Source organism: Lynx canadensis, chromosome C2, assembly GCF_007474595.2.
Source record: "Lynx canadensis isolate LIC74 chromosome C2, mLynCan4.pri.v2, whole genome shotgun sequence".
Taxonomy (NCBI): domain Eukaryota; kingdom Metazoa; phylum Chordata; class Mammalia; order Carnivora; family Felidae; genus Lynx; species Lynx canadensis.
Window position 1 is genome coordinate 88,363,487 of NC_044311.2, and position 23,198 is coordinate 88,386,684.

Genomic DNA, 23,198 nt, shown 5'->3' on the forward strand with positions numbered 1-23,198 from the left:
ACAGAGAAAACTCTAGGCCCAGATGGCTTCACTAATGCAAACTACCAAATATTTAAGGAAGAGAAGAATATTAATTCCATAGAAACTCTTTGGAAAACTGCACACCAATATCCTTCATGAATGTAGATGCAAAAGATCATAACAAAACATTAACAAGTTGAATATAACCATATGCAGCATAGGGACCAATGCAGGGCTTTAACTCATGACTCTAAGATCAAGACCTGAGCTGAGATCAAGAGTCAGATGCTTTACCGACTGAGCTACTGAGGCACCCAATTCAGTATTCTTAATGCCGGTTCTCCCCAAATTGTTCCATAGATTCAACACAATCCTAATAAAAATCTCAGCTACCTTTTGTGTAGCAACTGGCAAATGGATTCCAAAATATTTATATGGAAATGCAAAAAACCTAGAGTAGTCCAACCAGCTTTGTAAAAGAACTAAGTTGGAGAACTTACATTACCTGATTTCGAGACTGATTATAAGCTAAAGCAATTGAGATGGTATGGTATTGGCATCAAGATAGACAAATAAATCAGTAGCCAAAATAGAGAGTCCAAAAATTAGCCCACACATACATGGTCAGTTGATTTTCAAAAAAGGTGCAAAGGCAATTCAGTGAATGAAAAGTCTTCTCAGCAATTGGTGCTGTAACAACTGGAAATCCATATTCAATGCATACATCATACAATATAAAAATAACTCAAAATAGATCATAGAACTAAATGTAAAACCCCAAATTATAAAGTTTCTAAAATAAAATATGAGAAACTGTGACTGTGAGTGAAGCAAAGATTTCTTAGACATAACACTCAATACAGGAAAAGAGTTGAAAAATTGGACTTCATCAAAACTGAGAACTCTGATCTTCCAAATATACTGGCAAGACATAGGCTGTGAGAGAATATTAGCAATTCACATATCTTATAAAGGACTTGTATCTAGAACATATAAAAACTCTCAATATTCAATATTCAATATGACAACAAAAATGGGCAAGAATTTTAAATAGATTTCACTAAAGAACATAAATGGATGGCAAATAAGCACATGAAGATGTTCAACATGAGTGGTTATTAGGAAATGCAATTAAAATCATAACATATTACTATATACCTATTTATAAGACTAAAATTAAAAGTACTGACCATGTCATATGTTGGTGAAGATATTCCAAGGAGAACTATCATACACTGCAGGTGGGAGTGTAAAAATGATACAATCATTTTGTATAACAGTTTGGCAATTTATTAAAAAATTAAACAGGGGAGGGGCGCCTGGGTGGCTCAGTTGGTTGAACATCTTACTTCGGCTCAGGTCATGATCTTGCATTCATGAGTTCAAGCCCCACGTCGGGCTCTGTGCTGACAGCTCAGAGCCTGGAGCCTGCTTCAGATTCTGTGTCTCCTCCTCTCTCTGCCCCTCCCATGCTCATGCTCTGTCTCCCAATAATAAATAAATGTTAAAAAAATTTTTAAAAATTAAACAGGGGAGATGAGGGTATGTGTGTGAAATAGGTGGTGGGGATTAAGGAGTACACTTGTTGTGATGAGTGCTGGTGATGAAGGGAATTGAATCACTATATTATATGCCTGAAACTAATATAATGCTGTATGTTAACTACACTGGAATTAAAATTTAAAAAATATATAAATAAATAAAATCCCCCCCCCAAAAATTTAAATCTATACCTGCTATATGAATCAGCTACCGTACTTCTAGTTATTTACCCAAGATGAATGAAAGAATATGGCCATTAAAAACATGACATGGGGTGCGTAGGTGACTCAGTCAGTTGGGCTACTAACTCTAGATTTTGGCCCAGGTCATGATCTTACAGTTGTGAGATTGAACTCCACGTCAGGCTCCACGTTGAGTGTGGAGCCTGCTTGGGATTTTCTCTCCCTTTCTCGCTGCCCCTCTCTCCCACTCTCTCTCTCTCAAAAAAAGTACATGAATATTCATAGCAGCTTAATTTGTAAGTAGCCCCAAACTAGAAACAACCCATATGTCCAACAACAGGTGACTCTATAAATAAATTGTAGTACAGCCATACAATGGACTACTACTCAACAGTAAAAAGAATGAACTTACTTTTTTTAAAGAATGGACTATTGATACATGCAGTAACATGGATGAATCTCAAAATAATGATGATGAGTGAAAGAAACCAGACAAAAAGAGTACATAGTATATTATTTCATATATCTATAATTATTGAAAATGCAAACTAATCTATAATGACAGCAGATCTGTGGTTGCTTTTGGATGGGGTTTGTGGGTTGGGGGAATGTGTGGGAGAGAGGTCTTATGAAGTGACTTGAGGAAACTATTGGAGGTAATAGATTTGTTCATTATTTTGTTTGTGGTAATGGTTTCACAGTACATATATGTGTCAATACTTACCAAATTTTACACTTTAAATACATGTAGTTTGTTCTAAAAATGTACCCAGGATTTGTTTTAATTAGTAAGATTAAACACAGGCACAGAAATGGTAAGATACACACACACACACACACACACACACACACACACACACACAGAAGTGATTGTCAAGAAGGAAGAAGCTTATACTGACAGACCCCTAGAAAGAGGAAGCATGGCATACCACTCAGGGCCACATGGGGAAGGACCAGGTTGGTCAGGAGGCAGAAGAAGAAGAGAAGAGAACAAGGCTCAGAGCCATAATTGGAGTTTTAATGGGAAGGAATGGGTGAGGCAGGTAGGTAGCTGAGTGAGTTTAGGTTTGGATAGTTTGAATAATTTCAGTGGGCTCTGGGCTTGAGGAGTGGTCACTAGCTGTCCCTGGCCCTGGAGTCACAAGCTGTCCCCTGGCAGGGGAGTATCTCAGTGTGTGGGAGTTTAACAAAGGAGGAGATTGGGGGTAAGGGCTCTGGATTGGTTGGTTTGTATATCAAAAGTATGCTCACAGGGGAGTTGGCTATCTCTAGGAATTAGCTCCACCTCCAGGATCAAGGCCACAAATTCCAGAGTGGCAATAATAAAGAAAGAAAACACAGTCAGTACTCTGATTATATGTCAGTTATTCCTCAGTAATAAAGCTGTTTAAAAAATACAGTTGAGGAGTGCCAGGGTGGCGCAGTCAGTTGAACGTCTGACTCTTGATTTTGACTCAGGTCATGAGCTCACAGTTCATGAGATCCAGCTCCACTATGGGGTTGATGCTGACAGTACAGAGCCTGTTTGGGATTCTCTCTTTCCCCCTCTCCCTCTGCCCCTCCTCCAACTGCTCTCCCACCATGAGTGTGCTTTCTCTCTCTCTCAAATAAATAAACTTAAAAATATATATACAGTTGAGAGCACTTTTAAACAAAATTCTATGATGCCCCAATTTAAAATGAAGCAATTAGTTTCAAGTTCTAACTAAATCAAACCATAACAATCCAGGCAAACTGAAAAGAAAAAAAAAGTTCTTCAGAATTAGAATAGTTTGATGTATAGAGGTTTACTTTGTTTGTTTGTTTGTTTAGGTAGGCTTCACACCCAGTCTGGAGCCCAACACAGGGCTTGAACTCAAGACCCTGAGATCAAAACTTGAGCTGAGATCAAGAGTCAGACACTCAACTGACTGAGCCACCCAGGCGCCCCTGATGTAGAGTTTTGAAAGTAAAGCACTGCAAACATTTTAAGTCCCACTTATGTGAAAAATAATGCTTTAGAAAAAGTCATGCTAAGGAGAGGTCCTAGTATCAGCTAGTTTAATGGATAGAATATATTTTGATTAACATAGGGATTACATTAGTGATTGCTTCTAAATTTCTTAGAAATTAGTTTGATATTAAGAAATTTAAATATTTCCCAGAAATTTATTCACAGGAAAACATGAAATAAAATTTCAGGCCAATCTACATCTGAAATTTAGATAATTTAGAACCTAAGTGATCACACATAAGAAGGGTCAGTAAAATGTTTATTTTCTTTCTACTGAGAGTATCAAAATATATTAGGAACTTTCTCTTACAATTGTAGAATTAATGCAGATCTAAAATTTATTCTCCCGTTAACCATAAGAACCCTGAATGAAACTGAGGAAATAAATGTTATTAGGGGCATACTGTTGACATTAGCCAAGATTCTAATGTAAGCCCCATAATGCTAACATTCTGATTATATATTGAATATTATCTTATTAACCAATGTTATGTATATATATGTATATGTGTGTTTGGTGTATATGGTAGATATATATTCACTGTACCATATACATACATACATACATATACGCATATATGTATGCATATGTAAGCATATACATGTATAGGTATACATATATACATATACATATATATAAAATTTGGAGAAGCATTTAAAAAAAATTACGTTTGATTTGATTTCCTTCCAATTTTAGTATATGTGCTGCCAAAGCGAGCACCATTTGATTTGATTTCCTAAAGTTTTATATATATATAATTTATTATGTGAGATTTTTAAAAAACCCACATCAAAGGAGGGATGGATTAAAAAAAAAAGTTGATAAGTCCTATTCTAATCAGTGTGTCTGATGTCAAGAAACTTGGGTAGTATCACAACAGTCTCACTTCAAACTTCAGCTCTGACGCTTCTACATATTGAGGTATGTGAGTCACTTAACACCTATTGAAACATCCTAAGTGCCAGGTTCTGTGGGTGTTGTACTGTGAGTGTTCCAAGATGAAAAAGACATCCTTTCTATCCTTAAAGAGTGAATGGTCTAGTAGGGGATTTTATACCATGTATTTAACGTATCACCAATTTGAATCTAAGAGATTATCAAAATAATTTTAAATTCCTAAGACTGAAGTTAGCAAACCCTCTGCTTTTTCCTGTATAGCACTGTATTTAGTTTCTTTCTTGGGATTTTGAATTTTAGAAATTGTTGAAATATAGGTTTGAAAACTACATTTGGGTACAAAGTCCTTAGCTGGTTGCTGTCGGAGTATTACCATGAATAAAGTTTAGTTAAACTGAAAAATGAAAAAAAAAAACTGTGCTAATTCTGTGTGTGTATCAGAGAGTGTATAATCACACTATTAAAACTGAGCTCCTGGATGCATACATAGAGCCTTTAATCAATATTTGTGTATATGTCTTCCCTGTAGGATCAGCCTCCAACTTCAGCTTCCTCAGGTGGATGAAGTCTCTTCTGATCCCCTCCTGCAGGTCTGTGCTACTCTGGGGCCCTGAGAGGTATGGTACTAAGGGTGTCTAGCCCCTGGCTAGGTTTAAGTGAACTGTGGAATGGGAACCTGGCATTTGACAACCTCAAGGACACTAAGACTCTGCTCCTCGCTGCCCCCCCCCCCAACCCTGCCCCCCAGCCTCAGCTCATCAGAAGCTTCCTCTGGCTCAGGCTTCTTCCCTTCTTACCCTCAGGAATCACGAATAGAGGCTTTATTTAGAATGTGATCGCTGGGTGATGAGTCAAGAGAGCTGCTGTCAGTGTGCAGCCTAAGACACACCAGCATCAATACACAATCATACACAAGATTAAGGCCTGAAACACCACCCATCTGCCATCTCAAATCAGAGGTAGCTGACATGATTGTATTGGTGAAAACGAGTACAGAAACAGAGCAGAGATGCTGGAGGATTTCTGTGGGCCCTCCATGTTCAAATACACAGGGAAAGGGAAGAACAAACTGTCTTGAGAAGCAGGAGGAGGGCTCATGTAGAAGGTAAGGTTTCAGGAGTGCTCTCATCTCTCTCCTCTTTTTCCAACACCCTTCCAGTAGCAATGCTTCCTCAACTTTGAAGGCCTTGGGATTCTGGAAAATCACTTCCTTCCCCTTTCAATACCAGTGCAGAGTCGAAGCGGCAGGCTGGGCAAATCCAGTCAGGACCCAACCAAGTGTTTATTTGGTTTCATTTTGTTGGTTTGTTTCTGAAACTATAGATATCTGTGTCATACTTAATAGTATTTGCACCTTCCATGCCCTGACATTGCTAATGGATAATGGCAGCCTTTCCCATTGATCCCAGATGTAAGTTCAGAATCCTCTTGCCCCAGTTTTTTTTTTTATTGTGGTAAAATACACATATCATAAACCTTGCCATCTTAGCCATTTTTAAGCATACAGTTCAGTGGCATTAAGTCCATTCACATCGTCATGCAACCATCCGCACCATCCATCTCCAGAACTCTCCATCTACAAAACAGAAGGCCTATACCCATTAAACTAACTCCCCATTCTTCCCTCCTAAGAATTCTTTTATTTTTAAATTTTTATTTTTTTATTTTTTTTTCAACGTTTATTTATTTTTGGGACAGAGAGAGACAGAGCATGAACGGGGAGGGGGGCAGAGAGAGGGAGACACAGAATCGGAAACAGGCTCCAGGCTCTGAGCCATCAGCCCAGAGCCCGACGCGGGGCTCGAACTCACGGACCGCGAGATCGTGACCTGGCTGAAGTCGGACGCTTAACTGACTGCGCCACCCAGGCGCCCCCTAAGAATTCTTTTAAAGACAACTCTTTATAAGCACTAGCAATCCGTTCAAGTTGGTGAAGAGATGAAACCTAGGTGTTAGAGCCTAGGATGATGACAAAAAGGAGCAGGGGCCATGGAAACCAACAGGGAAAGGGCTGGGAGGAGGTGGGGTGTGTGTGGCGAACCCCTGTCTGCCTGGAAGCTGGGCTAACATCCTTTGCCTAGCTATAGAAGGGGGCGGGTCACCTCTTGGCCTCTCTTCCAGTCTGAGGCACCAGGTTGGATGACATGTCACAACACACTGGCATTTTCCCCTAACACCTAGTCCTAGGGGAAAGTAGAGTTTGAGTGGACATAGATTCTGTGTAGAAGTCACCTACAGAATCTGGAGCTAGCTGCAAGTGATGTGTGATTGACAGTATTTGGCCTTATCTGATTTGCAGGAATATTTTTAGGCATGTCTGGGTTTAAAGCCTATAAATGACCATGAGAGGTCACTACTCCTTAAGCTGCACTCTGAACTCAAGGAATCTCACCTCTGAGGTCACTGTAGTACTATGTAGAAAAAGCAGTGTTCTAGGAGGAGATTATTCCTCCTAGAAAAGGATAGTGCTTTGGTTGGAATGGAACCCAGTGCACACTATTGAAAGCTCTGTGGGCTTGTAAAGTGGGTGGTGGAGGCATCAGCTAAGTGTCAACATCACACTTGCTGGCCTCAGGGTGAGGTACCCTGGTGGTTATTCAGGAGGGTGAAAGGACCAAGACATGGTGATTCATTTAAAAGTAGAAATTGCTAGCTGTGTTTCTGTTTTGTAGTTTGGAAGGTTTTGTTCCATCCACCCACCACAACTATAGTCCTAGAGGCTCTTCAAAACCAAAGAAGAATAATATTGTAGAATGTGTTTGGGCAAAGGACTTTGGCTATGTTATTTCCTCTGTTACACATATAATTTCCAGAATTATGTGAAATTGGCCTGACCTTGCCTTGAGAGAACTTTCTTTTAGAAGTCCTAGCAACTGCCCAGGTGAGAATTCTCAGGCCATTCTGCTGTAAAAGTGAAGCATATTATTTCCCCAAACTCAGAAGAATGCAATGGTTTCAGCTAAAAAAAAAAAGGGCATTAACAAAAAAATACATCAGCAAAAACACTTGTATGTTGACTGGCATGGCATTTTTGTCACCTCCTAACCTCACTTCCTGGAGATCCAACCTTTAGAGAAATTAACTCATTTCTCAGAAAACCTCCCATCTTTCTGATTTGGGTATGTTCTCAGCAAGCAGCTGCAAGCTGTAGTCCTGTGATCTGAACTTCTGTAACAGCACATCTTGCAGCCGACAGCTGGAGCTTTCTGCTGACGTTCCACAAGCTTAGAACCTTTTAAAAATAATTGTCAAATATATTCTTTATTTATTTTTTTATTTTTTTTAACGTTTATTTATTTTTGAGACAGAGACAGAGCATGAATGGGGGAGGGTCAGAGAGAGGGAGACACAGAATCTGAAACAGACTCCAGGCTCTGAGCTGTCAGCACAGAGCCCAACACGGGGCTCGAACTCACGGACTGCGAGATCATGACCTGAGCCGCAGTCGGCCGCTTAACGACTGAGCCACCCAGGCGCCCCTCAAATATATTCTTTAAACAACTCGCACATTACTACTCATGAAGTAGATGATTCTTTTTAAGTAAAATTTTAACAAGGAAATCCATGCTTAAGGTATGACTTAAGGACCTAACACAGACTGACGGAATTGATAGGGACTGAAAGATGAGAAAAATAGAGGCACCGGAGGTGAAGAGGTTTGCCTGGGGCCGTGAGGCTAACTAGTGGCAGAGCTGTGACTATCCATCTTCAATAGGTACCCTGACTGCCCGTCTGATCTTTCCTTACTGCATTCTGCCTCTAGCACTTTCCTCTTGTATCCCAGACATTTTCCCTTACCGGATTATTTTAACTCCAACTGTATGTAGACACTTCAGTGACAATGGAATCCATATCAGGACTTGCTTTTTGTCTTCAGGCCAACAAAGTGTCAAAAGCCTTTGCAGTTCCCATCGTAGCTGGTTCCTATGTAAACCTTAGCCCTGGGAACCATTCCTCATTCAACTTCCTTTCCAAAGAACCAAAGAGGGAGTTTCTCTTCCTACTCTTCTCAGTTTTCCAGCCTCTCCGTTCCATGATTTCATTTGACAGAAAAACAAAGCAAAGCTGTAGAGCCCCAACTTGATACCATTTGGATGGTTATCTTTGTGGGTTGCCTCCTATTGGGTGGATGCAGTTTTACCTGTTTCTACTAAAGAAAGATAAATCTCACTCTCTCCCCTTATTTTGATATATATTTATTACAGTTTGGGTTCATAAACTATTATACACATAGTGTTCCGCAGTTATTTTATTTAAATCCATATTAAATAATAAGTACAAGATAATAGCACAATGACATTTTTGTAGATTGTTACTCTATCCCAGAGGAGACTCGTCTCTGCTGTTACAGTACTTCGTCTTTCTGACTGCCCTCTGTGTTTCTCTCACTGAAGGAGCTTGAGATCTCCCCAAGAGCAGATAATTTTGGCGCCATCCCTGGCTAGGGTTGACATGGAAATGACTCAGCTCACCCAGGAGAACGCAGACTTCGCTACTCGGGATCGCTACCACCATTCTTCCTTTGTGAGTCGGGAACAGCTGATGTCTCAGTACTAGGGTACTGAGTGCTTAGTAGTAGGCAGCCCAAGGGCCCTCCTTTCTTGGAGCTGTCCTGTGCACAATGGATCTGAATCTCAGAACCTTCATGATGCTGATTCTCCTCAGTAAGAAACTCAAAGACCTGTCCTCCCACTGTTGTTCTGGAAAATGGACATCTGCATTCTGGTCTGGAGTACCACATCTCACCAGGGTAACCACTGGAGTGGCTGTGGCCTCCTCAACATGCACCCAGTTTGAAGAGCTCCACAACAAACATCAAGACTTGTAGGTGTGGAGAATCAGCCCAGGTTGCTTGTTCTGAAGGCCACAATAAACAGTTATTTTAAATTTTATTGTATTATTTATTTTTTGAATAAATAATACACTCACATGGTTATAAACCCCAAAGGATAATCACATAGAGTGAAAACTCTCCCTCCCATCCTCGTTTCCCCTGTGTTCACCCCCTGTCCCAGACGTAGTCACTGTTCTTATATATACTTCCAGCATGTCTTTATGAATACACAAGTAAATAGGAATGTGGATTCCTACTACTCCTTCTTTTTTCCATAAAAGGTAAAATGTTATATATATGTTCTGTACCTTGCTTTTCCCCTTTTCCACATCAATGCATATACGGTTTCCTCATCATTTTTCATTGTATGAAAGTGGTATAATTTATTTCATCAATTCCACAATGATGACATTTGGATTGTTTGCAATCTTACGCTGCTATAATCAGTTCTGCAGTGAATAATATTGTACATATGTACAAGCATAAAGTGTATGCGTAGGATACATTCCCAGAAGTGGAATTGCAAGATCAAAGGGCACATGCATTTGTAAGCCATTATTGTTTAGGGAAGGTCTTTTTAATTAAAAAGTTAAATTACCATGAAATACCTAATGGTGACTCATGTTCTCAAAAGCCTTTGTGGTCCCCAGCTCTGTGGACACCTTTGCAGCTGTTTTGCAGGATGAACGCGTGAGGGGACAAGACTCTTTTGTTCCTCTGTGAGCTCAGGGTGGCACTCATCACAAGCATGCAGTCCTGGAGGCCAGGGCAGTAGCTTCCCCTGGTAAATTCAGCACCTGGCCCAGAGTCGGTGGTTTCACCACTGAGCCGGAGGGACATGCCATTGGGTCCGTCCTGACCCCTTTCTTCTGTAGTAGACGTTCTCAAGCCAGTGTGCTGAGACTCACCTGGGAGGCCTGTTAAATGTGCAGATTTCTGCACCTCATCCATAGGGTTTTTTGTTCAGTAGGTTTGGGGCAGAGTCCTGGTCTTTACATTTTTAATAAGTGTCCCAGTGATTCCACATGAGCCATCCTCGGGCCCTGTGTTGAGGAGCACTGGCCCGCTGGATGGAATGGGTTAAAGCAAGCAGGGATGGGAAGGTCATGATGAGAAGCCAGATGGATCTCATTCTCTCCTAGAAAATGAGGCCACGTTTATGATTACTGTTCAGGCACCATTTGGGTTAAAGAAAACAAACCCAATAGGGATGTAGGAAATAGCAACACCATAATGCAATGGACTATATTCATGAAGGCCTGAGTTGGTGATCTCTGAGGGCCCTTTTCAAGAAGAAACTGCCCTCGTTTCTGAAATGTCTTCTCTCACCGTTCGAAGTCAGTCACTGAAATTAAGATGTTAGCAGGGCTGTGCTCCCTCCAGGGGCTCTGATTACTGGGGAGGATGCCATCCTTGCCTCTTCCAGCTGCTGGTGGCTCCAGGCTGTCTTTGCCCTGTGGCCACATTACTCCTGTCTTCACAGCCAACATCTTCAAATCTCTCTGCTCCATGGTCACACCGCATCTCCTCTGTGAGTGTCAGCCTCTGCCTCACTCATAAGGATACATGTGGTTGCATTCAGGGTCCACGCAATCCAGGATCATCTCCTCGTCTCAAGAGCCTTAAGGATTGGGATGTGGCTATCTTTGGGGGTACCCCTTTTCAGCCTACCACAGAAGCCTTTAACAATTCTGCATTTTACTCTTTTGGATTCTGCATAACAAGCTAAAAAAGTAATGCCTCTGAAAAAGGTGGTACTGAGCTTAAAAACCACACACAGCAGAGAATTCAAGTATCCAGGTGAGAGCTTTGCCAATCTGATTCATGTTATAGAAAAGAGTAAGAGAAGGACAGGGTATAGAATTTCAGCATTCCCCTCAGTGTTGGGGATACCTAAACGAATAGCTCACAGTCTTGTGTGGGAGGCAGATGCTAAACACACCGAACCATCTTATTAGGTCCAAAAATCTTGTGTTTCACCCAAACCATATTGTGTAAATAGTCATAGTAACCAGTACAACAATAATCAGATGATAGCCTGGGATCCGCAGGAAGCAGAAGTTCCTTGGTGCGCCCAGGGAAGCAGGAGCGAAAGGAAACAGGACTGAAGCAGGGAAAGAGGCTCCACATTGAATGAGCAACGCTTTATCAGGGGCGGCTAAACGCTCCATCTCGAAGGACCCTTCTGAGAGACTGTAGGGACACCTGCATCTCAAGACCTTCTTGCAGAGGGAGAAAAGGATGAGAGTTCAGCCACTGGTTTTTGTTTCCCACAGTCAAAGTTTAGCCATGAGACTTAAACCACCTCCCCGCTTCAGTCCTGACCATACTTGCGATTTGCACTCTGTGAGCACCTAGCAAGTTCTGCAGGAAGCAGCAACCTTATTCTGCGGGAAACTGGCTGGAGCCTAGCAGAACTGGTCACTACGGTGGTGGCTGAGATGGAACAAATGGCCTTGGCCCCAGAGACGGGTGGGTCAGAGAGGATCTGAGGTGGCACATAAGGGATGTTGCCAGAAGTAAGTACAGTTGTCAGAAAAATGAGACACAGATGTCACTGGATCATTCAGACAGTTTGCTTATCCAAAGGCTGCTCAAAACTGTCAGTGTAGTCGGGGTTTATGGCAGTGAGACTAGGAACATTTTCTAAAATAGGTGGAGGGGAAGGTTCTGGCCTAAAGATTTTACCAAGGGGTACACTGTCATGGATGAGAATGTGAATGAGTGAGGGTCATATGACACCTTCTAGGACCATGACTGTCACCTTTCAGGCCATGCTGTCTATTGATTAATCTATCCAATGATCTATCCTTCCCCCATCTATCTATCCACCTACCCACTCATGTATTGATCTAGCCATTTATCTACCCACCGCCCCCACCCACCCATCCATTGACCTTCCCATCCATGTATCCATCCATGGCTGGAGTCACTGTATACATGCCCAAGACCACCTCACCTGAGCCAGGTACCCCTCACCAATCTCAGAGCTTTATAATGTAAAAATATGACTACAGGCCATTCAAACAGAGATGAACTCAGCCACCACCCTCACACTTCCAGGGTGAGTACAGCCCCATTCTAGAACATTCTTGAGTTCAGGGCTGGGAACCAGAACAGTGGTCATTTCTCAGATGTCTCTGGGAGTCATGCTAACAAGTCCTCTGACCTACACAATAGAGTATATCCTGTATAAACAATTATAAATTAATGTGGAAGTTTGAGGTTCAGGATTCCATCTGCCTTCCTCCTCTCCAGGTTTCTGAATGAGGATGTATATTTAAGGATGGGAAACAATGTTCCAATTTATGTATTAATACCTGGACAGAGGTGTAAGAGCAGTAGTGGAGAATGCGGCTGAGGTCAGAAGGTCGAAGCAAGGCCTGTGGTGTCTAACTTTGTTCCTTTTGAATATATATCACTTCTCCCAAAGACTCTGGCATGAGGAGCTGGAATTAAGAGAGAGAATGACCAGCTGACCTCATCACCCAGTAACAGATAAGCAGAGATCATAAGGTGACCACACATTGCCTTTCAATTCTGGGTCCTGTTCGCCAATGAAACATGGTCCCAGCTTTGACCAATCAGATTGGCCTCCTGCTCCCATGGGGAGGAGCAACTATAAGAAGCCAGGTGGGGTGGGGCCAGAAATGTTCCTTGCTTCTGCAGTGGTGTGGCAGAGGGAGCTTGGGTGGTAGCTCCATCCTCTCCATGGGCAGAGGAGGAAAGTGAGGAGAACTGAAGGGACCCCAGAAGCAGTAAGAGCAGTGACAGAGGCAGACACAGGGATTGTGAATAGGCAGAGAAGCCCTAAGCCACCCTTGATAGCAGTCAGGGGGGGCTCCCTAGAGGAGGAGATATCTGACCTGATCCAAGCACTTGCCAAAGAGAGGAGAGGCGAGACATTCCCAACAGAGGGGACAGCGTGATGAAAAGTGTTTGCAGTAATTCAAGATTTCAGAGGCAAAAGAGTGAGGCAGTGTGAGGCAAGAGAATTACAAGGCAAGGGCCAGGTCCTGAAGGGGCTTGTAGCCCACTCTGTGTGCTAGGAGAAGGGAAGGCTGAGAAATGATAACAAAAACCCATCTTCAATATTTTATGGGACTTTATCAGAAGATCCTTATAGGAATTAAGCACGATCCAGGAACACTCCAGCTTCAGCTCCACTCCTACCTGGACACGTGTTGGCCTTCTGCACTGGAAAGGGAAGGGGGGCGAGTGGTGGGCTTTCACTCCTGAGGTCAGAGCAAGTGGAGGAAGAGGCCGCAGAACCAGCCCCGAACTCTGCAGGGGCAGGGACCAATCACCCGAGGTTCCCAAAAGGCCCGCTGTGTGCTGAGTCCCAGCCGCACTAGTAGCTGGTAAGGATGGGCTGTCAGGGCAGGAGGAGGTACAGGGTAAGAAGAGAACAGAGTCCTCCGTCCTGCTGTGTTACTTTCCTATCCCCTGCTGTAACAATTACCACAGAGTTAGTGGCTTAGAGCAACACAAATATATTCTCTTACGTACGGTTCTAGGAGTGGGTCTCACTGAGCTAAAAATCAAGGCATCAGCAAGGCCACGTTCCTTCCAGAAAGTCTACAGATTTCCTTGCTTTTTGCAGCTTCTAGAGGCTGCCTGCGGGCCTCGGTGGTGGGCCCGTTCATCTCCCAAGCCAGCAACCAGCCATCATTTGTGCTCTGGCCTCTGCTTCTGTTACCACATCTTCTCCAACTCCACTGTCTCCCTCTCCTGCTTTTAAGAGCTTGTTTGGAGATCCTAGCAGGAGAGAGCAGCTACCCCTATACACTTGGCCGAAGAACGGTCCACCTGTATCAGGGAAGGTCATCCTCTTCCACCAAGCACACAGCTTCTGGAAGGACACACATAGAGCCGTGAGGGAGGAAGGGGACACACCTGCCTAGCCAGCCAGATCAGCCAAATCAACCCTGGCTATCAACGGGGTGACAGATGTCGCAGCCAGATCACCTTCACATCCCTTCTGCCTTCCAGGACCCGTGCGATGACATTGGGCTCACTGGATAATCCGGCATATTCTCCCCATCTCAGGGTCCTTAGCTGAACTCCATCTGCAAAGTTCCTTTGACCACGTAAGAAATGTTTCATAGCGGGGCGCCTGGGTGGCGCAGTCGGTTAAGCGTCCGACTTCAGCCAGGTCACGATCTCGCGGTCCGTGAGTTCGAGCCCCGCGTCGGGCTCTGGGCTGATGGCTCAGAGCCTGGAGCCTGTTTCCGATTCTGTGTCTCCCTCTCTCTCTGCCCCTCCCCCGTTCATGCTCTGTCTCTCTCTGTCCCAAAAATAAATAAACGTTGAAAAAAAAAATTAAAAAAAAAAAGAAATGTTTCATAGGTTCAGGGCCATCTTTGGGGGCTGAGGACCAGGGAGACAATGGAGGTTCACAGCCACACAGCAGTGCAGCATACAGCCAAATGACACTCTACAAGTTGAATTCACACATGCTGAGGAGACATGGAGGGAGAAGACATCCAGGAGACTTTTTGGGGAAGTGGGTTTTGAATCAGGTTGGGCAGAGGATATGGCAAGGCTCGTGAAACAGCAGAATGAAGTTCAAGGACAAATGAGACAGAAGGACCAAAGCAAGAGAATGCAAGGTCTTCCCTTCAGCCTAATGACTCTTCTTCCTACCTTTGACTCTTAAGTGGATTCACTTGGAGGGAGTTTGGTGTGGTTGCAAATTCATGGGGAAGCAAATCTCCGTTTGAATCCTGGCTCTACCCTTACCAGCTCTGCGATCTTAGGGAGACTTTTTAGCTTCTCTGATCCTTGATGTCCTTCTCTGTGGAATGGGAATTATAAGTCCTCCCTGACTCCAAGTGGCATTGTGAGTACTAAGATGAGATGCACATTTTTGGGGGGAGGAAATAAAGGTGGAGGAGGTGTCATAAAAGGGTTCTTCTACCAGCGCTGCTGATTCCATGTCACTTAACTGGGGGGGAGACACAGAAAGAAAAAAAAATCCACGAATCATTGCACTATTCTTGGCGTCTACTAGCCTGAAATTTCATAGCAGAGTGGAGTCCTACTGCTTCAGCCGCAGACATAGTGGGACACACCTTCGCTAGCCGGCAGCAGGAAATCTGCGCATGCGCAAGAGCGAGGCGAGCCGGCAGAGTTGCCTCCTGCCATTTCAATCTGCGCTTCCCCATCACCCCCTCAGCTTATCAGATTCTTTGGCCACATTCCTATACCACTTCTCCTCTCAAGCTTCTCCCTTCCCTTCCCAGAGCCTTGGGTGTTTTTCTTAAATATCAAAAAACCTACTCACCAGTGTATTTGAACCAAGACTTACTCTAGAGCAAATAACCCACTTTCTTGCTATGTCTTATCCCCTTGGTGTCCACATAGAGCCCAGGAGGAGAAGATCAGATAGTGGTTACATGGGTTGTGGGGGGGAGGGAGGGCAGTAATTCTGCACTGTTTGCACTTTTCCACAGACAGGGGAATGCCGAAGTCTGTACTCATCACACACTGCTCAGCATCCCTGCATCTGGGAGATGTGCCTGGGCTCCTTTGAGGGGCCTCGTAAGCAGAAATAGATGCCAGTTTGTCAGTTTGAGGCAGTGAGTGGAGACATAAGCCCCTGACTCTTGACAAGGTACTCTTCTTGGGGAGAAGGTCACACTCAAGTAAAAGGCGAAGCAGATGGCAAGAAAGGCCCACCAGCATCAGGGGGTCCCCAGTTGGCTGTGCTCCTGGGCAGGCAGCCCATCTTGCAGCATCGAGGCTGGTACCCTTTCTCTGTTCCCTAGTCTGATGCGCTGGGAGTGAGTGGAGGTTGGATAGCAGTTGACCCTCACCACCATTCACTGAGGCGAGGGTGGCCACAGCCTTCTTCCAAAAGAGGCAGAAGGAGTTCTATAAATGAGCCTCTAATGGAGAGCCTGGGCTTTTCCCTGTTTTATTTTTTGTTTGAAAACACAAGTGTGTGTGTGTGTGTGTGTGTGTGTGTGTGTCTGTGTGTCTGTATCTGTGTGTATATGCACTTTCCTGTCTGTTAGAGAAGTCACTATATAAAAGAAGCTGGACTCACCAAATGTGAAACCTGGCTTAAAATAGGGGCCATGTGGTCTACATCAGATTCACTTTGGGAAGCCTTGAGGGTGAGTGGCATTTCAAAGGATTAGTAGCTATCCCCCAGCAGCCAGCAGAAGGGCTTGATGAACACTGATCTTTGTGATGTGACCTGCAGCATATGTGATAATAGGTCGAAGATGGAGAAAACAGCCCTGCTTTCAGATATGAACCCCAAACTGAAAGTCACAAGGGCAGATGCTCCAAATGGCAGTGTCGGCTTCTAACTGAGCTGCTTATCAGATGGGCTATTCTGTGTAACTATGTGTGTCTGTATCAGTCAGGGTAGACTTGCTGCTGCAACAAATAGCCCTCAAATCTCATTGACTTGACACTTTACACATTTATTTCTGGCTCATGTCCCAGTCTGATATAAGTGAGAAGGGGATGAGAGTTCTCTTCACTGTAATTCAGGGACCTAGGTTCCTTCTGTTTAGTAGTCAAACATTGTCTAGGCAGACAGGGTCTTCCCCTGAATTCTCAACATCCAGCTGGTAGGTGGAAGAAGAAAGGGACACGTGGAGGATGCCGTAGAAGTTTTCGGGCCCAGGGCTAAAAGGGCTCATGTCACTTCCTCCTATGCTCCATTGGCCAGAACTAGACATATAGACTGTCTAAAGGAAAGACTGACTGGGAAATACAGAGCGGCTGTGTGTTCAGGAAGGAGAGGAACCACGTTTGGTGGGCCTCTGGCTGCTGTCTGCCACCCTCTGCCACTGTGCTCAGGATGTAAACAGCTGGAGTGGGTTCCTTATTGATGGCAAATGAGTGAATCTCCTAATCTGTTCCATGTTGTTTCACCACACTTGATCCAATGGTTCTGCCATTCCTTAAATTGTGCATAGAATTCCGTGTTTAGTAGTCTCTTCAGAGCCTGTGAATATTCTAATGAATGGCAATTTTTTATTCCTTGAGGGTTCATTTGAATTCTGGAAGCACCCCCAAATCACTAGGAACCCAGTCTGGGAATAAGGGGACCAATCAAGCTAAATTTTCTTCTTTGGGTCAAAACTGAAGGGTGAGCACAGAGCCAACTGACTCTTGAGGCAATTTCCAAAGTTGAGATCCCAACACAACACATTTTGAGGACTGACAGGACCTCTCAAAGGGCTAACTTGAAAGAATATCATGTATTTATTTTTAAGTTTTTTAAAAGTCTATTTATTTTGAGAGTGGGGAGGGGCAGAGGGAGAGGGAGAGAGAGAGAATCCCAAGCAGGCTCTGCACAGTCAGCATGGAGCCCGACGTGGGGCTGCAACTCACGAAACCCTAAGATCATGACCTGAGCCAAAATCAAGAATCAGACGCTTAACCAACTGAGCCACTTAGGCACCCCAAAAGAATGGCATTTATTGAGATAAATTGTGTGGGTTTGCATGCACGCATATGTGTGTATGTGTGTGCAGTGAGTGACAGCGATTATGGTTCAGGCGCTCTTTTATTCATGACCTGTGGTCTTTTCTGCCTAACCAGATTGAAAGACCTTCAGTTATAAATCATCCCAATTCGTGGTTTTAAATCTTTTTTATGTGCTCTGTCAACTTATCCAACCTATCATGGATTTGTTCAGTCACTCACTTGGTAAGTATTGAAGTCTACATGTGCAAAACTCAAAGAAAGAAGAAAGAAAGAAAGGAAGGAAGGAAGAAACTGTGAAACCAGATGACAGCAGTTGCTTTGTAGCTCAGTCTGTAGGTGCTGGAAGCAGAGTGTTCTAGGATGAAGAAGCAATAATTGGGCACAGACTTCTTGGATGGCCAGGAAGAGAGGAACTGGGCTTGGAATAGACTGCACTTGGATGTTTCAACCAAAGTGTTCTGAGAAGAGTAATTATCTGCAAGATTTTCTAATCGACTGAAGAGATTAGATCAGTTCTTCTCTGGGCTGAAGTTTTACTTTTCTGGGGAAACCCAGTGCCCTGGAAAATCTTCACGTCTGTTTTAGAATTAGTCATGTTACCCCAAGGCACCCGGCCTGAGCTTATCTCTTCCCCACAAGCAGTAGCTAGAAGCATAAGAGATAGGGGTGGATCATGCTCTCTGGCTGCAGTTCCACGAACGAATTTGGGGACCCCATCATTCTATCATACAGCTGTGTTCAGAGATGCGGGGGCAAAGCCTTATTTCTGAAAGTGTGGTTCTCGGATCACTAAGGTAAGAAATCACCTGTGATTTTTTGCTAAATCGAGATTCCTGGGCCCTTGCCAGACCTACTAAATCAGATCTACTGAATCAGCCTAAGCAACTTCTTCCCCAGGCGATTCTCTCAAGTTTGAGAAGTACAGGTGGAAAGGCTTTGGGCTGACCCGAATCTGAGATTAGTTGTCTTCATTATCTCCAGCCTCTGTGATAGGCGTTAGCGCTCCCAGACCAGAGCTTTATGTGATGTGTGCTGGCGAGGTAAGCTGGTCTGTGCCGGGGTCCAATAAACTGCCCTGCAGGGAGGCACTTCCCCATGGGCCACACTGATTAGCCAGAGACAAAGCATCTCACAACCTCATCCCACTAAGAACAGTGGAGTTGGGTTGTATCACCTTGGTGTGCATGTGAGTGCACAGGTGTGTGTGTGTGTGTGTGTGTGTGTGTGTGTGTGTTTGCTTGCAGCTGTGGGTCTATTTATCTGTAGACCTGGATATATATGTTTTGTTCTCTCTGCCATTAGCTAGTGCAACCCTCCCCTTGCTTTCTGCCCCAGCCCCCAAATCCTCCCTTCTTTCCAGTCCCACCCCTTAGGTTGCTAGGGCTCCATGGTCATGGTACTCAACTGCAGCTGGGGTCCTGCAATTAATTCATGGTCAATCCTTAAAAATTAAATAAAATCTTTCCTGAACCAGGTGTTATACTAGATACCCATATGCATCGTCTCGTTTGATCCTCAGAACAACTCAGTGAGGTAGGTACTGCTGTTTCCCCTATTTTACAGATGAGGAAATTAAGGCTCAGGAAAATGAAGTAATGCACTCAAGATCTCATAGCTGGTAAGTGGCAGATCTTGATTTGAACTCAGATCATTCATCGCTCATAGTCCACAGTCCCCGTGGAAGAAAGTCCAGCTCTTCTCTTCTCTCTGTAAGTCCTCAGCTGCTCATCCTTTACTTCTAGAGCAGGCATTGGCAAACTATAGCCCCCTGGGTCAAATCGAGGGCGGGGCTTGTTGTTATTTTAATTGAGGTGAAATTCATAAAATGAGCCATTTTAACCATTGCCTGTTTTTATTTTTATTTTTTTTAATTTTTTTTTTTCGACGTTTATTTATTTTTGGGACAGAGAGAGACAGAGCATGAACGGGGGAGGGGCAGAGAGAGAGGGAGACACAGAATCGGAAACAGGCTCCAGGCTCCGAGCCATCAGCCCAGAGCCCGACGCGGGGCTCGAACTCACGGACCGCGAGATCGTGACCTGGCTGAAGTCGGACGCTTAACCGACTGCGCCACCCAGGCGCCCCAACCATTGCCTGTTTTTAAATTCTTTTTCATGTTTATTTACTTATTTTGAGAGAGAGAGTGTGTGAGCGTGTGCACAGGAGAGGCAGAGAGAGAATCCCAAGGGGACTCAATCTCAGGAACCACCCAGGCACCCCTCAAAATAAAGTTTTATTGCAGTTCTGCCCATTCAGTTACATATTGTCTGTGACTGCTTATGCACTACTGTAGCAGAGGTGAGCAGTTGTGACAGAGAACATATGGCCCACAGGCCTAAAATATTGACTGTCTGGCCCTTTATGGAAACAGTTTCCTGGCCTCTGCTTTAGAGAGTATTGACCTGGATCCAGGCCCTTGGGAATGAGTTTTCTCAGACATCTGTGTCCCCATGAAGAAACACCCATCCTTCCTAAAGGTAAATTCCCCTCTTTTGTTGTATGCCATGCTTTTGTACCTCATGGACCTAGCTCCTCAGCAACCCCTGTTTCCTCCTAATTCCTCCTGTTTCCACCACCCACGGGTCAGTCCTGGCAAATACACACCTTTGCCTGATCTGCTGTGTCCCATCCCATTTTTCTTTCTTTTGTGTCCAAATGACTGGTATAGAGAGGGTTTACACCTGGATATTTCACCTTCTCTCCTTACTTTCCCTCCTTACCTTCTACAATCCAGCTTCCAGCTTCTGCCCTTCAGTTAACCTTTTGAACACATCTCCAGGTGGATGTCTTGGAGTTCGGTGAAATTCATATAATCTACCTGGTGTCCCATCTTTGCAAAGGCCATGGTATCGTGTTGTCCTGCTGTCCAAAATTAGTTTGTCTTTGTCTCTCTCTTTCTCCTTACATCTGTTCTGCTACCAAATTCTGCTGCCCCGCCTTTTTTTAAAAATTTTTTTAATATTTATTTATTTTTGAGAGAGAAAGACAGAGTGCGAGTAGGGGAGGAGGAGAGAGAGAGAGGGAGACACAGAATCTGAAACAGGCTCCAGGCTCTGAGCTGTCAGCACAGAGCCCAACGTGGGGCTAGAACTCAGGACCAACGAGATCATGAGTTAGGCCAAAGTCGGATGCCCAACAACTGAGCTGCCCCGGTGTCCCTCTGCTGCCCTTTTTGGAAATGTCTCTTTGGTTGCACTCTTCTTCATTCCCGCCATCAATTCTTTGGTCCAGGCCTCCATCACTTCCTGTCTGAATCACTACTGAGGCTCCTCACTGGTGTCCCTACCTCCCCCTTCCTGAGCTCATCTCTCAGATACTGAGAGCTCAAGTACAATCAGGGCCTTGGTGTTTGCTTTCACCATTCTTTCCAGAGTCTTGTCCCTGCTGTAGTCCTCAGCACCCGTGTCATATACTCTCTCTTGCACTGAAAATGTTCTCTTTTATTTTCTTTGCTCGACAAACTCCTTCAGAAAAGAATTCTGATATTACCTCTCTAAGAAAGCTTCTCCAGAAAATCCTCAATGTTCTTAGAGGACTTGCTTCATACTTTTGTAAAATAACTTCTTCTACTTACTTGTAGGTCTGTACTTTCTCCTAATCTGCTGGCCAGTCGAGGGCAGAGACTATATCTATCTTCCTCACCTCAGAGCCTAGCATGGTGCCTGTTGGTAGTGAGTAGGTGCTCACTAAATGCTTCTTGAGCAACCACTTTGATCACATCCCTCTACTGCTGTAAGCTTACACTGAGTCTCTCCTGCCCACTGCACTAAGTTTAAGGCAGTGGTTTTCCACCTTGGATGCACATTAGAATCACCTGGGAGCTTTTGAAGACTACTGATGCCCCAGCCCCATAGCCAGAGATTTGGATTACGTAGGTGGGTTCTAAGCACTGGCATTTTGTAAAAACTCACTTGGCAATTGTAATACCCAGCCAGGATTGAGAATCACTGGTCTGTCTGATGCCTAGTTTTCATACTCTCATTCATTTCTCCATCTCCACAGGAGATCCTGCTCAGAACCCTTCTCACACATGTGGCCTCTTCCCAAATTGCTCTCTCTCATTCAGACCACCCTTCTCTCCCCACTCAGACAAGGGCAGGGACCCTGTAGGTTTGCCTCCCCAGAGCACCAAGCACAGGGCTGCAAGTGTTGGGAGAGGTCCCTGCAGAGTGTGAGCCTGAGCGCCCAGGTTTTGTTTTTTTTTTTTCTTTTTTCAAATCTTTCTTTATTTTTGAGAGAGAGAGAGAGAGAGAGAGACAGAGTGTGAGCAGGGGAGGAACAGAGAGAGAGGGAGACACAGAATCCGAAGCAGGCTCTGGGCTCTGAGCTGTTAGCACCGAGCCTGACGTGGGGCTCCAACTCACGAACCACCAGTTCATGACCTGAGCGGAAATCAGACGTTTAACTGACTGAGCCACCCAGGCAGGCGCCCCTGAGAGCACAGGATCTATTTGGGTTGGGTGGGGAGGAAGAACTGGGTGTGTTCCTAGCCTGCCTCCACACCAGTGTGTGGACAGCATCCGTTTCCCTACACGAGTAAATGACCCCCTGTTGGCAGAGAGCACAGAGCACCCAGCCTTAGATTTGCTCCGCTAGCAGGCATGCAGCCCTGTTTCCTGTCCCACACTCTTCCAATCCTCTCCTTACAAAGTGGGGGTGGTTCAAGGTAGAGGAGAGGGCACTGGGCTGGTGTCCGAAGATGAGTTCGGGTTTGGCCTTCTGTGTGTCTTCTGCAGGCACATCCCTCCTCTTGCAGGTCCTGGGCCTATCGCTCAGGTCCCTGCAGCTCAGTCAGTGGAGTTTTTACTGCTGTCTTGACAAGGAGCCCCCAACCCCCGAGGCCACTCGGAAGGAGCAAAAGATGTCACAGGCCCGATGTTTCCGCTTGCTCATGTGAAACAAAGACCTTTGGAAGCAGGACATTTTGAGACATTATCTTTTTTTTTATTATTTATTATCTTTGAGAGATTTACTTATCTTTTATTGTCCACAGTGGGTCAGAGATTAGAAGCCACAGCTTCAAATATTCCTTTTTTCCAAATTTTAAAAACAGATAAATCATGAGACTCATAATGTAACTGTTATTTAGTTTAACCCATGCTGAAAGAACTCGGGATGGCAGTGACCCGTGGGGGTGGAGAGTGGAAGGGAACATGGGTATCTCTCCCTTTGAGCGCTAACTACACAAACGCTCTGTTCATTGAGCTCCGCAGGGCATATTTATGGCACAGGTGTACTGTTCTCTCTGCTTATTTTTTTGCAGTTTAATTTATTTTGAGGGGGAGAGGGGCAGAGGGAGAGGGAGAATCCCAAGCAGGCTCTGTACTGTCAGCGCAG

General features: G+C 44.5%; 1 protein-coding gene across 1 annotated transcript in view; it reads left to right on the forward strand.

The window, feature by feature from the left end:
• The window catches only part of SLC12A8 (solute carrier family 12 member 8), a 116,964-nt gene extending 107,519 nt beyond the window's left edge, over window positions 1-9,445 (forward strand). Inside the window, 2 exon segments of the mRNA XM_032594586.1 lie at window positions 5,106-5,166; window positions 8,971-9,445. Coding sequence (XP_032450477.1) covers window positions 5,106-5,166; window positions 8,971-9,133 — 224 coding nt within the window. The 3' untranslated portion in view covers window positions 9,134-9,445.
• The last annotated feature ends 13,753 nt before the right edge of the window (window positions 9,446-23,198 follow it).